This window comes from Notolepis coatsorum (genome assembly GCF_963971535.1).
Source record: "Notolepis coatsorum genome assembly, chromosome: 18".
NCBI classification, from domain to species: domain Eukaryota; kingdom Metazoa; phylum Chordata; class Actinopteri; order Aulopiformes; family Paralepididae; genus Notolepis; species Notolepis coatsorum.
In genome coordinates, this window is record NC_140182.1 from 66,145,164 (window position 1) to 66,171,930 (window position 26,767).

The following is a 26,767-nucleotide window of genomic DNA, read 5'->3' on the forward strand; positions in this document are numbered from 1 at the left end:
GCATAGAAACTGTACATTGGAGGAGGTTGGTTGGGTGGGGTGGGGTTGGGTGGGTTGGGTGAGGGCTGTACATTGGAGGTGGGGTGTGTTAAATACGTTCTCAGACACATTCACACCTAAACTTGTTGTGAAGACGTGTTACATTCCATTCGTAGAGGCAATTAGGCACTGTCTTTAGTCTGTGCCCAAGCGAGGGGACATTAAATGCGCATTCGCGGGAGCGCGTGCACGCGCTGCGTGTCACCCCAGATGATTTCAATAACGCACCACTGAGTTTAATTAATCACCTGTACATTGTATATTGCTGACTTTTGCTGTTGTGTACTTTACTGCTACATTTGTACTCTGGTTGGATGCCAAACTTATTTCGTTGAACTGTACTTGTGCTGCCTGTATAATGACAATAAATGTATCTAATCTAATCATCTAAAACTGTTATTAAAACATTTGTGATTCGCGGGTTTGCAACGCATGCTATTTGTACACAGCGCCGCTAGGGCCGCGTGGTCGTCAGTAAAAAATTGTAGACGGGGCGCGCGCTCCGCTCACGCGCTCGTTCAACCAGGCAGTGAGGACCGTGCCAGTCCACCACACCAGCGCTGAGAGTCGCGCAGGAATAACCGGGACGACGGCAGCGTAACCGCTCGGCATTCACACCGAGGCAAAGGGCAGCAGGGTAAACTATGCGATGGTATAGACTAGAGAAGTCGGCGCCTCTTGCTCACTTGTGCCTTTGAGGACATCGTCGGGGAGTTCGCAGCACGTCCCCGCGGGGCGACGAGGAGACCATGTCTAGGTGCCGCGGAGTGTGGACAGCCCGTCGGAGTTTGGATCTATGTCTCACAGACAGTCGTGTATTTCGTCCACTGTGAAGAGCAGAGACTGATCTAATATATACCTAATGTGTAGTCTTCGGGACAGGGAACACGGCGACGGTGTTTTCTATGTGTGTTTGTCTCCCGGCCAGCCGGTCATCATCATCTTCTGTCTCTCGTGTCTCGCAGCGCTGCGAAGTAGCCGCTCGTAAAGGATGCAGGTGAAGAAGCACAGCGACTCGGACAGGAGCAGCGGGGACATCCTTCAGTCTGAAGACGGCATCCGCAAAAACTCCTCATGCTTCTCAAACATCAAGATCTTCTTGATTTCGGAATGCGCCCTCATGTTGGCACAGGGGACCGTCGGAGCGTACCTGGTGAGTGAGTGAGTGCGCCTTGCTGCTGCACTGGACATCTGTCCACGAGGCGTCAGGCGTCTGTTTCATAACTTGGTGTTTTCCATTTTTAAGTTATCTTTATAGCATGGGACTCGGCTTTCCATTCAGGGTTCACAACAGCACACTCTGTAACTCAAGCTCTGCACACACACACAGACACACAGACACACAGACACACACACACACACACACACACACACACACACACACACACACACACACACTCAAGCTCTGCACACACACACACACAAGCTCTGCACGCACGCACGCACGCACACACACACACACACACACACACACACACACACACACACACACACACACACACACACACACACACACACACACTACTATAACTATAGCCAAGTAGCTATACCACGAAACGTGCAACAGCTATGACATAACGAGATAAGTAACCGGCTTAGGGTGGGTTTGCCTCGCCTTGCCTCCACATAGGGTTCAATTCAATCTGGCATCCAAGTAGAGATTTGTTTTTAGTTTTTCTTTGTTGCTGTCGAACAATTAATCCCTCTGCACATTTATACAGGAATTCTGTTGCCTATCAATGTTTTAATTTGATCTGTTTTATTTAATTTCCATGTGGCGTAACTCAAACTCAGTCAACCTGTAGTTAACCTGTAGGTAGCCCGACACGTGGACTGTAATAGCAGTATAGGTACATGGTAATAATCGGATCGTGAAATGAAGACTTGACGGCAGCCAGATGTGGTTCAAATGTGCCCGAGGTTGGTACCTCAGCAAGTCACGTTGTCATTTGCTTGTCTTTGGTTCAGTATATTCTACTCTGAACTCTAAAACACTGAGGAATTACTGATTTGAAGAGAAAAAAAATCATCATTATATAGGCCTATGCATTTTGGCATATGAATAAATGTTTCTTCCCTCCCCACAATATTTATCCCTAACATTATTTTGGATTGACTTGTAGTAAAAGTTTGTTGAAGAAAAATACAAAAAATTTGGGATAAACATATATGTTTTCATGGGACGGTCCCTGCACCAGCTTAGCTCGTTTTGATTTTATAAGGTTCCAAAATATCCTTAAAAGCCCTCCAAGAAGCTTTGAGGCAGCAGGGTTCTTGGAGAAATCCTGAAGGTCTTGGAAGCACCTGCAAAGAGGTCCTCAAGTTCTACAGCGCACAAGTGCCACAAGAACAATGGTTAAGACTTTCCACTGCTCTGTGGCATAGAAATCAAATAGACTTGAACACGAATGCCTTGGCCTTATTTGGACTGGAACATGTTATCTATTCTGTAGCAGGCCTACTTAGCCTCACCCGTTCTATATAAACAGCATTGATGCGGCGTAGTGGTAGAGTCAGAGTGTCCCACTGATGACGGCTTGCTTTCCAGAGTCCCATCGCGTGTGTGTCGTCATGTAGAGAGAGTTTATGCCCTCCCCCCTCTGTCACACACAATGCATGTGAAGTAAATGGACTGCGTTTATATAGCGCTTTTATCCAAAGCACTTTACAACTTATGCCTCACATTCACTCACACATTAAATGGTAAATGGTGCATTTATATAGCACTTTTATCCAAAACGCTTTAAAATGTTTGTTCCTCACATTCACCCATTCACACACCGACAGCAGAGGCAACCGTGCAAAGTGCCAAACCTGCTCATCGGGTGCAATGGGTTAAGTGCCTTGCTCAAGGATACTTCGACACTGCCCAGTAGGAGCGGGAATCGAACCGGGAACCTTCTGATTACCAGACGACCGCTTTACCTCCTGAGCCACTGTCGCGTAAATGGTGCATCTTATGTATCGCTTTACAATTTGTTCCTCACATTCACCCATTCACTCACACATTCACACACCAACGGCGGAGGCGACCATGCGAGGTGCCGACCTGCTCGTCGGGAGCAGTTAGAGGGTTAAGTGTCTTGCTCAAGGACACTTCGACACGCTGCCAGGAGGAGCCGGAATCTAACCGGAAACCTTCCGCTCTACCTGCTAGTAGAGCCCTTGTAGTTACATCCAATGCAGGATCAAGTATAGACAATAGCACTAGAGTAGACCAACCTGCTCAAATGTCAATTTGAAAAGTAAAACCTGGAGGGTTTGCAGGTGAGGTTTGCAAATGACTGACTCCGGGTCTGATGGAGGATTGCTTACATAGGCAAACGTGTGAAGCCATCTCCTCTGCTGCTATACGTCTGTCGGCGCACCAACCCGCTTTGAGCCTCATTTGCATGGATCGGCCGCTTATAGGCACCTGGGCCGGCGACAGACCAGCAACCTAGCGGTGACCTACATGAGCTATTGTTGTTCCCATGATTGGATGATGAGACTTAAAGCGCGTGCTGGCAGTCAAGGTCCCAAATGTTATTGGCTCCATGCTCCCAGTGAGCTGCTTAGGGTAGAAGGCAACCCGTCTTGGCAGCCCTTGTTCCGGTGTCCTGATTTAGCAGTATAATTAGCAGTGTCCGACGCACGTATACTTTACTCGCATGGACAAAATGTACACAGACCTATAGTTTTGGTGTGTGGTATCTCTAGCAGAAATCGGTTTTCTTCTGATTTCACTTGCATCTTGTGGTTTCAGTCATTTCCCCTAAACATCCTGTAGAATAGCCGGTGAGTCAACTGTCCCTGTCATAACTCAACACTCTCCCATGTTCCTGGAACACGCTGCTATGCACACTCTGGTCTCTATGTCACAGCCAGCAAAACAGCTCTGCCCCAATCCACCAGTCTGCCATCCAAGTAGAGATTATTATTAAAATGTTTCACAAGGGCATATAATCTGTTGCCTATCAATGTTTCCATTGTGTCTTATTTATTTAATTTCAATGTGGCATAACTCAAACTCAGTCAACCTGTAGTCAACCTGTAGTCAACCTGTAGTCAACCTGTAGTCAACCGATTCATATACTGTAGGCCTATGCATTTTGGCATAATATTTACCCTGGAATTATGCATAGAATTGTATCTGGGAAGAATGTTAGAACATATGGTACAGTAGGCTATATGTATGTTTATGTATTGTCTCTACGTCACAGTCTGCAAAACAGCTCTGCCACAAGTGCCTTATTACTGTAACAAAAACTCCACAAACCAAATTAGTTCCGATTTAGACTTCCGGTTTAGCTGCAATATGTAGCGCACGCATTTGGTAATAGCCCCGCTCCCGTTAACGTTAATTTCGTTTAAAAACCTTATTTGGACAATACCAAAAGAGATTAGACCACATCGTATGTATTGATAAGACCTTCTACTAACTATATCAAAAGACAACATGGTTAAGGATAGGGAAAAGACGGGAAAGAAACAAGAAACGTCAACTCCAGCGGCGCAGATTGAAACACGTTCAAAAAGAAACGTTCAAGGCGACGCTGCTACAGATCCGTTGGCGACAAGCCCCGACGAGGGGAATATAGAGGAGATTACACCGGGACCATCGACTATTGGCCCCGACAGGGAGACAATAGTTGTCAACATAACAGGAGCGACAGGAACAAGCTCCGTGAGAGATAAAGCAGTTGATTTTGAGAAGATAATAGCAGACAAATCCATCGGTACCGTCACTGCACCCATACCACCAACTGACACAAGCAGTACAATTACACCACCCGACTTCAACTCATTGACTACCCTGATGAAAGAACAGATGGTCGCTTTCAAATTACACATCGAGGAACTCAAAGATGAATTCAAAGCACACGTCGATGCTAAACTCGAAGAGGTTATGAGAGCGGTCGCTGTACAGTCCGAGCGAATCACGACAGTGGAGAATACGGTGACAGATATTACACGGGCAGTCAAAGTGAACGAGAACACCATCAGCATTGGCATGACAGAGGTGACAAAAGAGATAGAAAGGGTGGAAGAGGCATGCCGGAGGAAAATACAAGAAGTTAAAGATGAAGCGATGGAGAGGCTACTCGAAACCCAACGCTACCACAGGCGAAATAACATCCGCATTGTAGGACTTGATGAAGCAGTCAATTGCGCAGACGACAACTTTCCAACAGTGCTATCAGTGATTTTGGGTAACAACTTTCTAAACACAGTGCCGAAAGTGGACCAAGCTTACAGAATCGGTTCTCGGGAGCAAAGAAGCAACGGGCCAAGAGTCATCATTGTTACTCTGCGGACGACGGCAATAAGAGATGACATCATCAAAATTGCTCGCATCCAACGGGGGAAGCTGAAACATGGTGAACACTCAATATTTATCTATGAGGATCTAAGCAAAGAGGCCATCGTTCGACGTCTACCCTACAAGGAGGTGATGCAGAAATTGTTCATGTCTGGCCTCAGACCAAGGCTAACATACCCGGCGCTGTTATCGATCGTGGGCAGGGACAGCCGTAGGATTGGATTACACACACCTAAAGAAGCTGAGGAATACTGGAATCGACATGGAGCAGAACCCCCAAGGCAGAACGAAACACTGTCTGAAAACAGATAAGCCGTTTCATCTCTCTCTTTCTCTGTGTATATCAGTATTAGAATGACTTTATTTGTGTTCATCAAAAGTAGCAGAGGATATGCAGGCCGTCTACACCAATGCGTATTGTGTATAATACGATTCGTAATGCATTATATTTTCAGACCTCTGGTCTCCGTGGGGACAAGAACATATCATTGACAATAAGAACAATCTGGAAGATTCTGGGCTTATCGCTCGACTGCTCTGGGTCACTTAGATCATTCTGGAACACAACAACAGTCTATTAGTACTAGTGTATTCTACAACCTTCTAGAATATAATGCACCATAACAACGAAGGCTTGCAACTCTAACATTAACATCCGGTGTGTATAAACATAGCATATGATCAATTGACTGAAGTTTAATCAGGCCTTAATAAAACTTTAAAAAAATCAACCACACCTAAACGTATGAGCACAACAAGGTTATTCTAACAATTTAAGTAATCACTCCACTGATGAAGAGATTGGCACATTGTAGCTCTAAAAGGCTCTGTTTTTCTATTTTATCTAATTACTCAATTCTGTTCTAATGGCTTCTTCACGTTGAGTATTATTCTATCTCTCACTCCTTATTTTTATCTTTTTTTTATTTTTATTTTTTTTCTCTCTCTTTTATCTTACATTGTTCTTTTCCATTGTTCTTCATATTAAGGTGTTAATATTTCTCTACAATCTTTTCCTTTTTCCTGATGTTTCCTACATAAGTTAGTAGAGGGTTCAAATGAATATGTCGATGAAAGTTTATTCTCTTTTTTTTCATTTTTCATAATATTTCATTACAGTAAGGGAAGGTGCAAGACCAAAAGCGACATTCTATTGTATTAGAATGAAAATGTTAGATCCTATGGCAATTAGCATAGGAAGATTAGGATTACAAAGCTCAGTTTGGGCAATCCGGTGGCCTAAGGGAGAGAGTCATACGCGGAGGATGTGTTTTTGTAACACAGGCCTGTACGACTCTCTGGGTGAGGGGAAAATAGGGGATTTTTATTTGTATATATATATGTTTTTAAGCTCGGCTCTCAACGGGACCTCAATAATTGGATGTACATCTATTGTAGCTTCGCACTCCAGAAGCATTACCAAAAACTACACAAAAACATGCATAGATTATGGCTAGTTTGAATATAATGATATGGAACACTGGTGGGATAAACAAACAACACAAACGCAAAAGCGTGCTCACACTGATGAAAAAAGAACATGTGGACGTGGCTCTACTAAGCGAAACGCACATTTTAGAGGAAGACATAGATACGTTAGCGGATAACACATACCATAATATTAGTCACTCTTCTTTTGGTACGAGAACTCGAGGTGTAGCCATAGTCGTCAGACGTAAATTAAATATCGAATTAAAGGGGGTATGGTCGGATGCTGAGGGGCGTATAACTATAGCTAGGATTGTACACAATAACAGGAAAATAGCGTTGGCAGCGGTATATGCCCCAAATTTGTACGAAGAGGGTTTCTTCACTTCACTAACCGATGAAATGTTAAACCATCCCGAGTACTCATTTATAATAGGTGCGGATTTTAATGCCATTTGGAATCCAAGGATGGACAAATCTTACCTCGCCTTTTCCAGCGAACAAAAAAATTCATCTAAAGCATTAAAAGATTGGTCAAAGACTACAGGGGTAAATGATTTATGGCGTTCACTTAATCCCACGACCCGAAAGTACTCCTGTCGATCGGCGAGACATAACACATTATCCAGAATTGATTATGTCTTTGCATCCCCGAGACTATTTGATAAATATGAAGTGGAAATGATACCCAATGCGCTTTCAGATCACTGTTATTTACTCCTAAAAGCAACATTTGGTATACTATTTTCCCGGGCCCCAAGATGGCGTTTTAATACGATGCTGCTTAACAACAAGGAATTCATTACACAACTCAAAGAAGCTCTCACAGTATTCCTACAGGAGAATGCAAACGCGGTGCAAGACCCCAGAATAATATGGATGTCGGTAAAAGGTATGATCAAGGATTTCACGGATAGATTTTCCTCCATATTGCGCAAGAATCAATGCACAAAACTGTCTGAACTGGAAACGCTTTACTCAACGTTATTTAATTCTTTAAAATACAACAACTCAACTAGACTAGACTAGAAAATCAAGTTAACGTACTAAAAACAGAGATCAATGCCATATACAGACAAAAATCGGAAATGCAAATACGCAGCACAAGACAACAGCAGTACTCCCAAGGTTCTAAACCTAGTCACCTATTAGCCATGCGATTAAGAATTAATGCAAAATTTGCAGATATAACTGCCATTAGAAAACAACAAGTACTTGTAACAGACCCCAAAATAATAAACGATACATTCAAAGAATTCTACTCCGACTTATATAAATCAGAAACAACCTTTGATCAAAACAAATTGGACACATATCTTAATCAAATTATTCTCCCTAAACTTTCGGAGGACGACGCTAAATAGTTAGAAGCACCGATCACATTAGAGGAACTCAAGAAGGCCATATCCGAAATGAAAAATGGTAAGGCTCCTGGAAGAGACGGTATCCCATCAGAAATGTACCTTTCTAGTTGGGACATATTTGGACCCTTATTACTAAATATGATCTTATACTCAGTCAAGGAGGGGAGCTTCCATAAACACGACAATATTGCACTCATTTCAGTCCTTCTCAAAAAAGACAAAGACCCCACCGAGTGCGGTAGTTACAGACCCTTAAGCCTCCTCGGAACCGATGTCAAACTGTACTCTAAGGTATTAGCCATCAGATTACAAAAGCATATGACGTCTTTAGTTCATCCGGACCAAACTGGCTTCATAAGAGGTCGCCTGATCAATGATAACATAAGACGAATACTGCACGTACTAGATGCAGACAAAGAGGACACCATACCTAAGGCGATGCTGTCCCTGGATGCTATGAAAGCATTTGACAGGCTGGAATGGTCGTTTCTATGGGCAGTATTAGAAAGGATGGGGTTAGGAAAAGGATTCATTGATATGATTAAAGTATTATACAAAGACCCATCGGCCATGATTACAACAGGTACATTCATCTCCAAAATCTTTCCGGTATCACGCTCAGCCAGACAGGGTTGCCCTCTTAGTCCCGGACTATTCGATCTATCATTAGAGCCTTTAGCACAATATATAAGACAATCCCAATACATAGAACCAATCGTAATCAAGGGCACACAACATAAAATTTGTTTATATGCGGACGACGTAATATTGTTCATGCAAAGCCCCAACACCACATTGCCTCATCTACTCAAGTTGATAGAGAACTTTGGTGATTTATCGGGATTTAAAATAAATTGGCCGAAGTCGGCTTTCCTTCCACTTAACTTAACACCCATGCAAAAAAAGACACAACCCTCCCAGGTGAGATACCCATGGTAAAACATTTTAGATGCTTGAGTGTGGAAATATTTCCCACCATAAGACAAACGGTGAAGCACAATTACACAAAAATACAGAACAAAATCAAAGACGACCTGGACAGGTGGGCAAAACTTAAAAACTCAGTACAGGCAAGGGTATCAATAGTTAAGATGGTTCATCAGTTCAATGCTACCGTTACCCCCTCCAGAGGGTTACTGGAAAAGATTACACTCCTCCACATACAAATTTATTTGGAATAACAAACCACCTCGCATAAAAAGATCCACCGCACAGAGAAATAAAGCAGACGGTGGCTTGGCAGTTCCAGATTTTTTCCAATATTTTAAGGCATACACATTAAGACCATTGACAATATGGTTTGATCCCCAGGCATTGGCATCCTGGAGAAAATTGGAAGAAAACATAGTAGCCCCACATAGACTGAAGGACATAGCACACACTAAACTACCAATCAAGCACTGTGAGCGGAAATTTGGCCCCATAATTACCCATGCAATCCGGATATGGCGTGAAACACAAAAAAAATATCCTAACCCTCAAAAATGGCATAATCATACTCCCATATTCAATAACAATGCACTCTTAATGGAAAAACGTCCTATAAGATTCCCTATATGGGAAGAGCAAGGCATACACTCATTAGGGGATATTTATAATAACCAGGGTTTTTGTAGTTATGGAGAAATATGCACAAAGTTTAACCTCACCGAGTCCACATGGCTTTTTTACATACAGTTACGCCTATGTTTGAGGTCTCACAGTGTTCCATTAGACATACCAGTTGAACACCACAGATACCACAAATTCTTCTATGAAAGAGATACATTGAGAGGTTTTGTATCAGGTTTTTATTATCAATTACTAACGTCCTCGTATGAAACCCTCCAACTAGACTCTGTCTGGAGGAGGGATACACCAGACCTGGAAAGTGACTTTGATTGGCAAGAAGCATGGGCAAATGTCCGTCTTACATCAAGGAACCCGGACCATCAACAAATCAATCTTAACTATATTCACAGGCCATACCTGACTCCTGTAAGACTGAACAGAATGGGCCTTAAACAAGACTCAAAATGCTCCCAATGTACAAATGGAGACGAAGGGACATTTATGCACATGTATTGGGACTGCCCACCAGTTAAGGCAGGGGTCGGCAGGGGTCGCATGCGGCTCTTTAGCCAATCAGCTGCGGCAGGGTTCGAAATTAACGGGGGCTCGGGGCAAAATGCCCTTGAAAATGGACAAAATGCCCCCGAATATCAGTTATGGGGGGCAGAAAATGCCCCCGACAGTTTACTAATTATATATATAATTATATATATGATCTACAGTGCGAGCATTTCCCTTGTATTTGGCCCTAATAATATGTGTGTGTGCGCCACCCGGAAAAATCATTTACTCGAGACGAGTGACGATTACAAAACAGCTCCGCTGTTATAATAGTCCCACATTACACAAGGCGCATAAACGTCCAATCACAGTAGCGCCCGAAAACAAAGTCACGGTACCGGCTTAGGCAAGTTATACATTCAGAATCAGACAACGCAAAAAAAATCAGCCAGCCATGAAGCCCATTCATTTTTATTTTGAGCAAAAGAGAGACGAGGAGAAAGAGAGGAATCCGGCTGACATGGCTTTTGAAGTGATATTCGCACGTGTTTTTGCGGGTCCAGTCCCCACGGTATGTTGACAGAATTCGCAAAACACCTTATCGACTGAAGCATAAAAGTCATTAGGATACTGCTCTGAATTTAGGGCTTAGTGGGGAATTTCTTCCGACGTTAACGTTAACGACGCACCGAAGCAGCTAGACCATTTCTCCGTGTTGTGTGTAACACGCAGCGGTCCCCGCCTCCTCCCTCCTTGCAACAAACGTTCCACCCAAAAACGGAATTTCTATTTCATAATGAATTAAATAATTGTATAAAGAATTTTCAATGTTCTGTCATCTAATAATATATTCCATTACCTTTCCTATCTGTATCAAAGTCAAAATGTTGGTATCATAACAACACTACAACATACAAAAGCAGCTTGACAACCGATATCCTTTGCGTTTGATTGATTGAAAACTTTATTAACAGATTGCAGAATGGGTACAATACAGTACAGCTCATTACACACAAGTTAAGGGGATGCAGACCAGAGAAAGACTTTCGTCTTGTTTACATCAGGGTCCCCCATTTTCAATTCATAGTGTGCACACGCACCGTATAATAATGCATGAGATAAATAGTTAATAAACTCTGTGTTACTTGAACAATTTTCACTGTGCTCCTAAATTTCTTTGTGTGCTCCTAAATTTTTATTTAGATTTTATTTATTAACATTTTATTTAGGAGCACATGTGCTCCTTGGGAAAAAGGTTAGCGTAGAGCCCTATATATGAAGACATTAACATTACATTATCAAACATAGGGACGAAGACTGTAAAAAAAAGTGTCAACAATGTTTTATAATCCTTATGTTAATTTTCATCATAAAAATTCAGTGCCCCCGAAATACAAAAAAAAGCCCCCGAAAATCAATTAAGGGGGGCAAAAAAAGCCCTTGAAAAAAAATGTTAATTTCTAACCCTGAGCTGCGGCTCCCTGGCCCAAGATTTTTTTTTGCTTTTTTTCTTTTTTTTTTCTTCTTATTTTGGAGATCGATGTCATACTGTGACACTGGAATGAAAAAATATTTCATCAACTAAGATATTTAGTCAACAAAAGGCTTACCTTAGTGATATGTGGTGCGAAATTTGCGAACAACGAAATATTTTTATTTTATAGATTTTCCACAAATAAGGGAAGGACTCTAATAGAGCTGCATAGTTCAGGGTTTTATTTCAACGTAGGTCTACAGATGCCAGTGTTTTTTCTCCTTGTCTGTGTTTTATTTCAAAGTAGGTCTACACATGGTAGTCTTTTTTCAAAGTGGACTACTTTTTATTTTATAAATGTTCCACAAATAAGGGAAGGACTCAAATATACCTGAATAGTTCAGGGTTTTATTTCAAAGTCGGTCTACAGACACCAGTGTTTTGTCTCCTCTTCATAAGAGTTTGAGGTTTTCCTTTGTTATAACAGGTAAAAACGGCAATTAAAAAGTCAAAATGTTTCTTTTTGTTGCTTTATAATCCCATTAATGCAACAAACTGTGTGCTTTATAATCCCATTAATGCAACAAACTGTGTGCTATAAGTATAAAGTATAATAAATCGCAAATTACTTTGGGTCAGGCGTTTTATGCTAAATGTGGGGTATGCTTGGGGATATATAAAACGTTATACACTGTTATCTTCATTTTAAGGGTAAATAGGTTGTGCGGCTCCCTGAGCATTTTATTTTGTGGGACGGGGAAAAGTGGCTCTTTTGATAGTAAAGGTTGCTGACCCCTGAGTTAAGGCATTCTGGAAAGATGTGACCCATCAATTATCAAAACTCGTATCTTGGAATATACCAGTACACCCCTCTGTATTACTATTGAATGATGTTTTTGAGTTTGCAGTAAATCCACAGCTAAAGAGATTGGTTTTATCGGGTATCACAGTAGCTAAAAAACTGATCGCATCACGCTGGTTTCAACCGGAAAAAATTTGCAGGAAGGTTTGGTCTCTTACATATCTCGATGTGATTTATCAAGAAATATCTACAGCAAGAATTCTGGGTCTCAACGAATCCAAAATGTCAATGTGGTTAGAAGTGGTGGAGAGAATAAAAGCTAGCTTATAATGGTAGTGTCTGGTTAGAGTGAGGGATAATGGAGGTACTATCCAAGGAGGGGTCCGGGAGGGGGGGGTTCGAGCTGGAGCATATGTGTGTAGGGTTTTAGAAAATAGGTATTAGGGGTATATCCTGTATAAGGCATTTGTATAATTGGTAATTTCGTTGGATATACACTATATACGTTAAAATATTATTATAGACTTTTTTTTTGTTTTCTGTTCTGTACTTGCATGTCATTTTAGCCACCTTGTCTGTTAGTTTCATTATGATTATGTGTTGAGTACTGACTTTTAATAATTTTTGTTTTGCAATAATAAAAAAAAAAAAAATTAGTTTGAAAGAAAATGCAGTAATAACTTTGAATTGCATACCACAATGCAATCTAGTCTGAAGTACATCTAGGAGTTATGGGATAGAGTCTGAACATCTAGGAGTTATGCAGTCATATAGTTATCTAGAAAAGTAAACAGACTATATTTTATGCATACCTTCATTAGGGATGCACCGATCCGATATTGGTATCGGTGTCGGCCGCCGATATCAGTAAAATAGCTGGATCGGGTATCGGTAAAATATATATATATCGTATTTTTTTTATAAGAAATAAAATAAGAAATAACCATTCAGTACATTTATATCTGTGTTAATTTGTTACATTTAGTTTCACTAAGTAATGTTTTAAGTCAAGACTGATGTTGCCTTGCACAAACGAATGATCCCAGTCATGGTGGCGCAGTGGGCAAGGAGCACGCCACTAATGCAGGAGATGATGGTATCGAGCCCAGCTCTCGGCGTTGCTAACACACTTGTGATCCTTTACAATTCTTAAAAACAAAATATATTAATATAAAAAAGAAAAAAACGTGCATTACATTTTTTTTTGTAACTTTTTTTGTGTGTGTGGGGGGGGGGGGGATTTGGACAATGGGTATCGGATCGGTATCGGTATTGGCCGATACCCAAACCCAGGTATCGGTATCGGGACTGAAAAAGTCAGATCGTGCATCCCTAACCTTCATGGCTGCGTTCTTCGTCATTTCCATGGACACATTGAATAATCATGGCTGCACAGATGCCGTGAAGTGAAATTATTAAACTTTTTTTCTTATTTATAAAGTATACAAATAAATATATAAGGGGACAATTGAGTACCTCAGATGAAGAACCATATAAGTCAGTTTGTAACAAGGAACAATGTTTTCAAACTTTATTGTCCAAAGATGGTCATTTAGGCTACGTTTAGACGGAGAGAGTCTGAACAGAAACCGCAAAAGTCGTCTTACGGTTTCACTTTTAATTTTGCGTTTAGACTATCGGTTTGGGATGGAATTCTCCGTGCAGACGAGGCTGTAACGACTCCAGACGACTGAGCCCTGCTGTCACACGATTGGCGCATATGTCACATGACGTGCTGTGAAGACCCGCCCTACTCTGCCTCTGATTCGCAGACTGTGGGTGGGGAATGTGATTGGACCAAAGCAGAGTCACTCACAGACAGTGGGTCCAGTCACGCCGCGGGACAGATTCTTGTGTATTTAAAAGTACTGCCAATGTAGCCTTCAGGTGATCGCCATGGATAGAATCAGACATGCTTTGTTTACGCTTCTAGGCTACTGGCGCATGCCTGTGATGTAAGCAGTACACGCGACGAGAGCCTTGACAAGCCTTTCGTCATCGTTTTATGTGGTTTGACAGTTTAGATGAAAGCGCAAAGGATTATCGTTTCTAGGAATTCCACCCTGGAAGGTAGTCTCACTTTTTTGCGGTTTCACCCCGTAAAAACACAGTTTCCGTATAAACGAAAGGCACATCCGAAAAAATATTTTTGCGGATTCACCTGCTAGCGTTTCCGTCTAAACGGGGCCTTAGAGTGTTGTGTTCATTCATAGTTAAAGACATTAGAGGCTGAGTAATTTCTAGTGATATATCACGTTCACATTTGAGTTGATTTTAAAACTGCAAATACATGGGCTGTCCAAAATATTTCAAAACAGACTTATATGGTTCTTCAGTGCAATAATTAAATTCATGTAAGAGCTACAGTATCTTTGGTTATGTAGTGGAAGAGCTCTCTTTGGTTATGTAGTGCAAGAGCTATCTTTGGTTATGTAGTGGAAGAGCTCTCTGTGGCCTTGTAGTGGAAGAGCTCTCTTTAAATGTAGTGGAAGAGCTCTCTTTGGTTATGTAGTGGAAGAGTCTATTCTACTCTGAACTCTAAAACACTGAGGAATTACTGATTTGAAGAGAAAAAAATCATCATTATATAGGCCTATGCATTTTGGCATATGAATAAATGTTTCTTCCCTCCCCACAATATTTATCCCTAACATTATTTTGGATTGACTTGTAGTAAAAGTTTGTTGAAGAAAAATACAAAAAATTTGGGATAAACATATATGTTTTCATGGGACGGTCCCTGCACCAGCTTAGCTCGTTTTGATTTTATAAGGTTCCAAAATATCCTTAATATATAATATAATAACCTCTTTGGTTATGTAGTGGAAGAGCTCTCTTTGGTTATGCAAGAGCTCTCTTTGGTTATGTAGTGGAAGAGCTCTCTGTGGTTATGTAGTGGAAGAGCTCTCTGTGGTTATGTAGTGGAAGAGCTCTGTGGTTATGTAGTGGAAGAGCTCTCTGTGGTTATGTAGTGGAAGAGCTCTCTGTGGTTATGTAGTGGAAGAGCTCTATTTGGTTATGTAGTGGAAGAGCTCTCTTTGGTTATGTAGTGGAAGAGCTCTCTTTGGTTATGTAGTGGAAGAGCTCTCTTTGGTTATGCAGTGGAAGACCAGAGCTCTCTTTGGTTATGTAGTGGAAGAGCTCTCTGTGGTTATGTAGTGGAAGAGCTCTCTTTGGTTATGTAGTGGAAGAGCATAGCTCTCTTTGGTTATGTAGTGGAAGAGCTCTCTTTGGTTATGTAGTGGAAGAGCTCTCTTTGGTTATGCAGTGGAAGAGCATAGCTCTCTTTGGTTATGCAGTGGAAGAGCTCTCTTTGGTTATGTAGTGCAAGAGCTCTCTTTGGTTATGTAGTGGAAGAGCTCTCTTTGGTTATGCAAGAGCTCTCTTTGGTTATGTAGTGGAAGAGCTCTCCGTGGTTGTGTGGTGGAAGAGTTCTCCATGGTCGTGTGGTGGAAGAGCTCTCCGTGGTCGTGTGGTGGAAGGAAGGGTCGGTGTCTGCTGGGAAACGCAGGGACTGAATGAGGAGGCGGTTTTGTGGTTAGAAACTCTGACCTGATGTCCGTGAATTAATAATTGAATAATTCAATTATTTTTTATTTCTCCACGTGGTAAATACACAGGTCACAACATGTTTACAGGAACGTTTTGGAGTTGTATTTTGATTGTATTTGGAGTGTATTTCGTGACTGTTGGGAACTAGGCTGAATGACGCTAAGCTAGGCTAACGGTGCGGCTGTTCCCTAAGCCTAATGCATGCACTCTGTGATTTCCAGATGTGCATTAAACTTGACATCACCATGGCCACATAGAGTTAGGTGAGTGAGTGAAAATTATTGTTTCACATGGCACCTATTGTCTTATGGAAAATCTTTATCATGCAGAATACATTTATATTTATTCAATGATGAATCAAATCTGTATTACAGCAGCCGCAGGGGGAAAATAATGATTACCAGTTACAGTAAGCTATGCGCTATGGATGAAAATACATTTCTGTAGGCTACTGTATATGCTACCTATCGATCTCCATGCTGAGTTGCAGCAGTTTGATATGAATTTAGCTGAAATCACTGAAATGGCTATTTGCATTTCACACGGGACTAATATTATCAGATGACGTGTGTTTGCTGAATTATGGTAGTTAATTAGTGCTGGAATTTCTACATTACAAATTACAAGCAAGGCAGATTCACATGGCAGATCCACATGGGATTACGAGCACAGATGACCTCCGCAATTATTACACATTACCAGGTAATACTGGCCCCATGGAACTATGGCTTCAATAGCAAACACTGTGCATTTTGTTGGCTATAGGGCAGATCTCACTCTCCCTCTCTCATAAGAAACAACATAATTAGCCTCATATGTGTAATTGAGTCGCAGCTGTGATGTAAATTTGAGTTAGTTGACATATTTGGTCTATTTGAAAGAAGAGAGAGAGAGCATTGTAGATGTAGATGTAAATTATCCTGTCCTTAAAGCTCTGTACAAAAAGTACAAAAACTATGCACAACTTGCTCTACACAGCCTGGGCCATGTTTAACAGCTGATATATAAATGAACACTCATGCGTTGCTTGTGTTGCTTAGCGACTAAAGGAGGACGTGGTTTTGTTTGTGAAAGGGGACGTGAAATTACAAAAAAAAAAAAACTGTCGTTATCGGCTGAACATTGCTCCAATAGTGGCCGACGGCTTCTCCATACACCAAGTCATGTAATGTAACTGGTAATGTCATTGTGTATACCCCTGAGATACTTCATATTTAAATGAGAGTTAACTTTATATAAGATTAAGACAGTTTTATTTTGAAAATGATGAGCATTATAAGGTTGTTGGTTATAGTAGTTTTAGACTGAATAAAGCTGCTGCTTTGCTGAAAGCATGCCGTCTCTGTTTTGCTAGTAGCATTAGCAAACATGGTCATTAAGAACCTGGCACAACTATGGCCACATCAGATTGTTTGAATTTTGATGAAAATATTTGTGTGTGTGTGATTACCTCCTGATAATAATCTAAACAACTGTTAACCATTAGGCCAAAGACACAGACTTTGGTAATTGTTGTAGAAATATGCAGCCATAAATGCTCGACAGACCTATTACGTTTTTCAGTGTAACGTTAGACTACATCTGTCCCAGGGGTAAACGTGGCATTCTAGTCATATCTGACACGTTTTCACTGTATTTCTCCCCCACAAAAAGCTATCTCAGAAATATATAACGCAGGCAGACACGGAGGAAAAGATTAGGAAACCATTCACCGTCAGGCTACTTTTATATTGTAACATTTTATACTGTCGGGGGGCGACACTAAATTGCATGACAATTTATTTTAATTGGGTGCACAACAATAGCAGGCTCTACCATATCAGGAAAATGTATGTCCAGTTGCACTGGAGAGTGATCTGATATATATATATATATAATTAAAATAAATTGTCATATATATATAAATACTATGATATTGTGAATTGGTAACTGATGGATAGAGATTGTTGTTGATGAAGAAATAATCTATTCTAGAATCATTTCTGTGAACTGGTGAGAAAAAAATAGAATTTCCTCCATGGATCTGTAAGACCATGTAAGAGTTAAGTACAGTTCCTGCTTTGGATAATTGGCTTGGGTTTGGATCTGTCTAGTATTGGATTTGGTGCGCAATTGACCTATCTCAAGCCCCACCCTCTTTTCTTGATCCTCCGATTTTTATTGGAGGATTGAGAAAAGAGGGCGTTGCTTGAGATAGGTCCATTTAGGTCTCCCGCTGTGACGAGCCAATGAGTGTTGACATCGGGGAGCTATTAGTTTAGTTAGGCGGCGCATTTAAAGAGCAGGAAAGGACCTGAGGTACATGTGAATAGTTTTGTTTAGAAAAAAACGCCTGTATTTATGTCTGAGGAAACTAGAATTCATTGTGTTTACACAAGACCTTTCCTCCTATTTATACAGAAGGGATGTTTGCCATCTGATGCCGGTCTTTTCCGCAAAGGTGATTTTATGTCGAAGCTGCATCATTGTTAATGAAAACACCAATGAACAAGTTTGCTTTTTAATCCCAGCCGTGTTTCTCCCCCGAGTGAAGCCCGTCTACCGCTGGATCCGAGCTCACTGCTCTTTTAACTGCTGCTCTCTGTAGCAAGTGATCGGTGCCGAATACGCGTTGTCTTTACATCATGTTTTAGTAAATCATTGAACTTTTTCCCAAACGCCGCCTCCTCAAAGTAAGACTGGAGGTGCATCAACATATTGAACTCGGGGGAAGAGACTCAAGAGAAAGAGGGGGCTTAGCTTCTCCTAAGGGTAATGCACTCCTGAGCACACTGCTACCTGCCTGAGACCTGGGATAATGGGATAGGATTGGATTGGGTTGGATAATAGCCCCCCCCCCCCATCCTTCTGCTGGACCTTGGCACAGCGCTCAGTAGCCGGCGTTGGTGTCTGCTTAGAGCTCAGGTTGCTATGGCTTGGCAGGAGCTCTGAGGAGAGGAGCCCTTCTAGACCAACTCCTCATTCATCGGTTCCTTGGCCCGGTCGGCTTGGGAAGCCACATTACACAGATTCTCCGGAGGCTTGGAATGGATTGCGAGTCTCTCTCGCTCTCGCTCTCGCTCTCGCTCTCTCTCTCTCTCTCTCTCTCTCTCTCTCTCTCTCTCTCTCTCTCTCTCTCTCGCTCTCGCTCTCGCTCTCGCTCTCTCTCTCGCTCTCTCTAATCCATCAGACTGTCAGACATGTCAGTTCAGATAAAATATTCTTCTGATTTCTTAAAGACATGTAGTAAGTAGTGTGCCAGGTTGACATTGAATTATGTTCCGGCGAATAATTGCCATGATATCATGATTTCACCCTACGATATACTGCACAGGGTCAAATATCACAATCCCAAGTGATGTCGCAATACCACTCTTAATAATACTGAGAAGAATACCGTAAACTACATTTACGGTCGTAGCGGTTCTAGGTACACAAGCGGTCAAATGGCACAAACCGCCGAGCAAGCTGGCACCAGATCTCAAGACATTAGGCTGTACTGACACTAACATCCATCTTTTTCCATAAATGAACGTTACAAAGATGATCTGCTGACTGTACTGTATGGACTGTGAATTGGTGACACCTTCAAGGCGATTGCCAATGTTCAAGTCACCTGGTTTAGAGCAGTGCTTCCCTACTTCTTTCAGATGGCCATTCAGTGCGCTGTCTCACTGTCTACAATCACAGGAGTATCTCAGACAGTACTGCAGGTGCGCTTCCCCACTTCCAGAAATAGCACTACAACCCTGGTAATATCAGAAGAAGAAAACAATATACTGGATATCATACTGTGGAGGATATTAGTAGGACATCAGGAGGACATTAGGAGGACATCAGGGGGACATACTTTTTTTTTTTTAAACTTTCTTTTTTAGAGTTTATCGCTTTTTCTGGTCAAGCATGACCGACAGAAACAGGTTGAAACGGGATGTAGAGCAGGGGAAGACATTCTGAGAAATGACGGCGGGTCCGGGAATCGAACTCGTGTCCCCCAGATCCGTGACGAGCACGGTTTTCCCCGACGCAGAAATAGCGCCGAGATATGCGGTGAGCTACTGGAGCTCCCCCCAGGGGGACATACTTTTACGTTTGCAAAATAAAACACATACCTGATGCCTCGGTGGAGGAAATGCCTGTGATGCAAAGTATCGTGGGATTGAAATGATCTTGTACCAACCGTCCACTCCAATGTTTGGCCTTTTAGTATTCATAAAAATCTCTTTCTCGCATTACAGTATTCGTATATTACTAACCGATCATGTACAGAAAATCACATACATACATAAACTACGGCATGGGGACTTAGGAAACAGGCGTTCAGTGATCATCACTAATGCAGATTGAACTGTACAAAAGCAGAGCAACACCACATCAAACACATGCAATTCTATCCCCTCTTTAGAAATAGTGTGGCAAGAAAGGAGAGAGAGAGAGGGAGAGAGGGAGCACAAGGGAAGGGAGAGAAATAATGACAAATACGATAGAGGTTGTAAAAGAGATTCAAACCTACAACTTGGAAAGTACAGTGCAGTATTCAGATTATTTTATTGTTACAGCTTTTTTAAATGTACATACATTCAGAGAAAGGATATGCTTGTATTTCCCAGCTCCTCAACCGTAGTATATTTGTAAACAACAATACACAATACAATCTATACAAACTATACAATACAAGGTATATGTTTTTTAAAAGTAGCAGGTAAAAGTAGCAGGTGTAAGTAGCAGCAGTGTGTGCGTGTAATAAGTGTGCTTGTGTGGTGTGTAATACACTTAAGGTGCTTTTGTGTGTCTGCTCATGTGATAATTCAGAGTCTGTCCGTCAGTGGTCTGTTTGCCTGGTGGAAGTAGCTGCATGTAGTTTAGCCCACGAGTTCCCTGTTCTAATCATTTCAGTTTTATTGTCATTAACTAGAAAGATGCACTCAGTAGAGCGCAGACCTCTGCCAAGACTCAACAATATCCACTCTGTACTTTCACACTTTACATTTAACTGGGTAGATGGCAGAAACGAGATTGCCAGTCTCAAAAGACTTAGGCTGTAAAACCATGTTTTATATATCAACAGCTGTGATACTACCTCACAGTTGTATGACAAACATATTTGGACAAGTTTGGTCCAAATCATGTTTACCATACATTCTTCCCAAATGCAATTGGAGCTGAGGGTCATACAGGCTCATCAACCATCTAAAATATTACATATTGATACCATCAGTAGTAGGGATCCCCCGATCACGTTTTTTGCCACCGATACCGATCACCGATCGTCTATGAGCCATATCGGCCGATACTGATACCGATCGTTTTTGGTTTTATAAAAAAAAATATATATATATATATACTTTTTTTTATAAAATATATATATTATATAATTATACTTGTAGTTGTATTATCTGCGAGACATCGCCACCACGCAACAAGTCAAAATGCTCGCTATAATCTGCAAACAGCTCCACTGTCTGTGTGTATAATCTGCTTTGGTCAAATCACATTCAGCATGCCCTCAGCAGGGTATCTCTGCGGCTCTGCAGATATACCCTACTCCCTCAGCTAGCCCCTTTCGTGACTGCGATGCAAGCCATGGGCTCGAATACGCATCGAATCAATGTTAATATAAGACATTGATATCAGGAACTATCTGTAGCTACTGCTAGCCGGCTAGATAATGTTAAGACAATGCCTCAGTGAACTATTTAGTTTACTGGGACATTTCGTTTTGAACAGGGAGCTAACGTGAGCTAACGTGAGCTAACGTGAGCTAATGGAGGTATCATGCACTACTAGACATTTGTTGATATCAGGAGCTATCAGTAGCTAGCCAGCTAGATACCGTTAGACAATGCCTCATGTATTAAACTAAAAGTGAATAGTTTAAACAGTAACGATAGCTAGGTAGCTAACGTTAGCTCACAGAGCATGCACTAGAGCAGAGCAGACTGCCGGAGGCAATGGGAGCCTCTTGTTTACACGGGTGCGGGAAGGGCAGGGGAGGAGGAGGAGGGGCCGTGAGAGAGAAGTCAGCGAGTGAGATCTCTGCTAAGAATTGGATCATGTTTTTCGATCGGTTTTCACGATCGGCGAAAATAAAGCATTATCGGAATTCACCGATCTCATATTTATACTGAATATCGGCCGATACCGATCGCTGGCCGATCGATCAGGGCATCCCTAATCAGTAGGATCTCGGGGTCACCAAAATCAATAGGTGCTCTCTATTATGGTTCATGAATATTCACAGTACATTTTATGGACATTACTTTTTGCGATATCTTGTTCAGAGGCAAAAATGTAACCGCCTTGGCGTAGGTAAAAAGGTTTTCCATTAAGTGAATGATTTTAATGAGGAGTCTCACTGATATATGTATCAAAGTTAAGGAATGGGTAAGAAAGTTATTTCAAGTACAAATTAAATATCATGTTATTTAAACTTAATCTGTGATGTATTTAGTTAAGATAATATTTGAGCTCTTACAGTCAATTCAACTTAGAACTAACATACAACTAACGTATAACTAAAATAAAGGAAATTCAAACAAACTAAATTTGACTGAGCTACATTAGATACATTGATACATTATAATGTAATATACCAGCTCTGTACATCATACAATAAAGTGCTTAGGTGTAATCACACTTTTATTTCATATGGCCCTCCTCCAGTTCAATCACATTTATAGTTTTAATAGCAGCTTTAACAGCAGCTGTAATAGTAGCTTTGATTGCATAATTAATCGATCAGAATGATGAAACACCCGAGGCTTCATATTGTAGTCACTTCAAGGAACTCAGAGAAGATAATTTTTGCGGCCACCATCCTTTTATCAGAGGAACAACCAAAAAGGCTTAACTTAGCTTGGTGGGCATTGTTGCAGGAATGGGAAACTAGTATGCCCTTTCAAGGACCGTTTGGGATGGGTCTTAAAATAGTGTGATAGTTCTTCAAATGTGACACAAGAGGTTCACATGACCCTGCTGTTTGTTCCCAAATAACATCGTTATGTTACATTTTATCTTTATCACATCACGATTTGCTGTCACAGCGACAACTTCAACTACAGTGAAGAGGGTAAACAACTGTGTTTGCGTGGCTGGCTTTAAATTGTGACATAATGTTTTCACGTGAGGATAATATTAGGCCTACAGACCACATTCTGGTCCCTTAAAGTGACCGTCCTTTATGGCACATTGAAAGCTTTGTGACACAAGAATGACATACTGTCCAAACAACCCTGCAGTCATTCTCTGGTTTGCAGCATCATGCTTTTAGAATGTACTGGAGAGAAACAGTGGCTTACAGTATTTGTTCATCTGACCTTTGGATCATATCTAACAAACTGCATTATGAACAGTTGCATGTTTGTTCCCAACCGACAACAAGAAAGCCTAAAATAGGCAGACATAATCATCTGCTGCCTTCCATTTCAGTTTGACAATGATATTTAATTTAATTTCAAACCTTTATATAAAGGTTTCCCTCATTTCCAGTCACGTCGAGTGTACTAACAGAAATTAGCAAAAAAAGGCATATAAAATCACAACAATAAGACAACGTGAGGCAAAAAGCAAGGATAACAAATCAATTAAAACACGTACAACTTGATTGACAAAGGTTGGAGACTTAAGCTTTAAGGGCTGTTGGAGTTCATTCCATGAGCTAGAGCAGTGGTCACCAACCCGTCGATCTTTGAGACTTTCCCTGTAGATATTTCCCTGAAAAAAAAAGATCTTTCCCTGAGAGTCCACATTACAGTTCTACTTTTGTTTTGATGTGAAAAGTGATGCTGCACTTAGCACTGACTGCACTTAGCACTGACTGAGAAAGTACACATTACAGTTCTACTTTATAAAATGCTAATTGTAAATATGTTTGTCAATGTTAATAATATGAGAAAGTCCACATTACAGTTCTACTTTTGTTTTGATGTGAAAAGTGATGCTGCATAAGATGACTGCACTTAGCACTGACTGAGAAAGTGCATATTACAGTTCTACTTTGACGTTTTAATGTTGGACCAAAGCATTGCATGCAATTAGAATACAGGCAAATAAAAGTAATTTAGTTTAAAGTACAATCCTGGCTGTCTTTTTCTCTTAACGCTTCAATAGGTAGATCTTGCCTTCACCAAAAAAAAATAAGTGATCTTGGGCTTAAAAAGGTTGGTGACCACTGAGCTAGAGGGCATCATAGCAAAATGCAGATTGACCCTGTTACGAGCAAACTCTGGGGACCATAAGGACCAGCCGGTCACTAGAACGGGTTCCATAGGTTCCAAAATTCCATTCCAATAACGATGTATTGGTCCAATAACGATGTACTGCATTAGTAAGCTAAGGAGGTAGCTTACCAATAAGGGCCTTAGAAATGAACAAATATCAGTGTTTGTTGCGCCTCTCCATCAGAGAGGGCCAAACAACCTTATCATAAAGGACACAGTGATGAGTGTCGTATCTATCATTAGTGATGCATCTGAGGGCAGAGTGATTCCAGGGATTTGAGGGTTATATGCTCCAACTCTCCTTTTCTAAACAGGCGAGAGAGAGAGATTTAAGATGAGTTCTTCTCACAGAAGCCACAGGAGTAGATGTTGCAGACAGTGCCCAGCTAATGAGAAACAGGTGTGGATCTGCAGGAGGAATGCCTCTTGGCAGGGTGGAGATTGTACGCCAGCCACAATATGGAACATCTGAAAGGGTTGGAGAGTCAGTCGTGTGTATTCCAAAACGAAAGGAATTATTCAAAAGGGCATAACCTCAATAACATGGTCTAGTCTAAATATCACATCTCCATTACGTTTAAACTATTACACATGCCACCAGATTTAAATTGCCATGTGAAAAACGTCATAAATTTCACAATAAGAATCGGTGTTAATTTATTATAAATAGGGGGGGGGGGTTGGGTTCTGGTCGGAGTGAAGCCTGGTCTGGCTCTTGAGGGTGGTCCTCCTGGGTATAGGGTCGCCACCCTCCTCTCTTCCCTCGTCTCAGTCGTCTGAATAAACTGAGTAGCATAGATGTGTGGCAAGGGGATTGAGTTTCTTCACTGAGCGTCAAATACTGAAACACATATAATTCTAACATAAGAAAAAACATTTTTGGTAGATCATATGAAATTATTACTTATGCATTTTGTTTTACATTTATGCTTCATTCAGCATTTTTGCATTCTCTCTTTTAAACAGAAATGCCTAAGATCCTTGTTTTGACCGTGTTGTTGTGGTGGTTGTTTCCAGGTGAGTGTGCTGACCACCCTGGAGCGACGATTCAACCTCCAGAGTGCTGACGTGGGGGTGATCGCCAGCAGCTTCGAGATCGGCAACCTGGCGCTGATCCTGTTCGTCAGCTACTTCGGGGCCAAGGCCCACCGGCCCCGGCTGATCGGCTGCGGGGGTATCGTCATGGCCCTCGGCGCCCTCCTCTCGGCGCTGCCGGAGTTCCTCACCAACCAGTACAAGATCGGGGAGACGTGGCGGACCGACACCGGCCGCGACGTCTGCAGCAACGCCAGCAGAAAGGCGGCTCAGCAGGGAGAGGACGAACTATGTGCCAACAAGGTCAACACCGACATGATGTACCTGTTGCTGATCGGGGCGCAGGTGCTGCTGGGGATCGGGGCCACCCCGGTCCAGCCTCTGGGCGTGTCCTATATCGACGATCACGTGAAGAGGAAAGACTCCTCTCTCTATATCGGTGAGCCATATAATTCACTATGGGCCAGATAAATGGTAAATGGCTGCATTTATATAGCGCTTTTATCCAAACGTGCTTTACAATTTGTTCCTCACATTTACCCATTCACTCACACATTTACACACCGATGGCAGAGGTAACCATGCAAGGTGCCAACCTGCATATCGGGAGCAATTAGGGGTTAAGTGTCTTGCTCAGGGACACTTCGACACACTGTCCGGGAGGACCAGGAATCGAACCGGGAACCTCCGGATTACCAGACGACTGCTCTATATCCTGAGCCACTGTCGCCCCTAGATAAGCAATAAGATAAGATGAAAAATAAATCTCATCGCCATCGGTTAAGGCCACTACTGAAGGAGGCCTTGGAAACAATGAAACAAAATAAATATTCAAGGGGAAAAAATATATATGCTGACATTTGAAAATCAATTTGTTCCGGCACATGAATATCCTAAGGCAAGCAAAAAAAAATGGCAACCCGCTGCAGGGCGGTCGGCCGTGGACGTGTTTGTCTTTCTGTTCATAGCCGGCAGGTGCGATGTGGGCGTTGAGGCTTTATGTCAATACAGTATGAATGTGTTGTGTTCCCCTTTGTCCCCGAAGCACAGGTCTGTCCATGTGACGGCCAGCCAGGTGAGCAGAAAAACCAGGAAGGCTTTTTAATCTCCATTACATTGGCGCTGAACCTTCCTGGCAAGTGGCGAAGGGATCAGAGAGAGAGCGAGGCGGGGGGGGGTTAAACGCATGCACTCATCCCCGCTCCTCTTAGAAAGGGCGAGATGTTGCTGATGTGGCTTTCGCGAGGTTTTAAAGGTGCATGCAAAGCGCTTTCTGTGCTAAAGCGCAAATAGATTGTTTGGGGGATATTATTTATATCCACTGTCTTCGCCTCCTGCCTCAGTGCCTGTTTTGCTGTTTTGATCTCTTTCTTTGATATAGCTAGATTCAAACCAACTGGCTTTTTCAGCTCCTCTACAGTGGTTTCTCAGCACCTCTACAGTGGGTTCTCAGCTCCTCTACAGTGGGTTCTCAGCTCCTCTACAGTGGGTTCTCAGCTCCTCTACAGTGGGTTCTCAGCT

The 26,767-nt window shown here is 41.8% G+C and overlaps 1 protein-coding gene across 1 annotated transcript in view; it reads left to right on the forward strand.

Annotated features, from left to right (window-relative positions):
* Positions 1 to 581: 581 nt before the first annotated feature.
* Positions 582 to 26,767, forward strand: part of slco3a1a (solute carrier organic anion transporter family member 3A1a) — an 85,558-nt gene continuing 59,372 nt past the window's right edge. The window contains exons 1-2 of the mRNA XM_084335547.1: positions 582 to 1,192; positions 25,229 to 25,685. Coding sequence (XP_084191673.1) covers positions 1,031 to 1,192; positions 25,229 to 25,685 — 619 coding nt within the window. The 5' untranslated portion in view covers positions 582 to 1,030. The remainder of the gene's footprint in view (positions 1,193 to 25,228; positions 25,686 to 26,767) is intronic.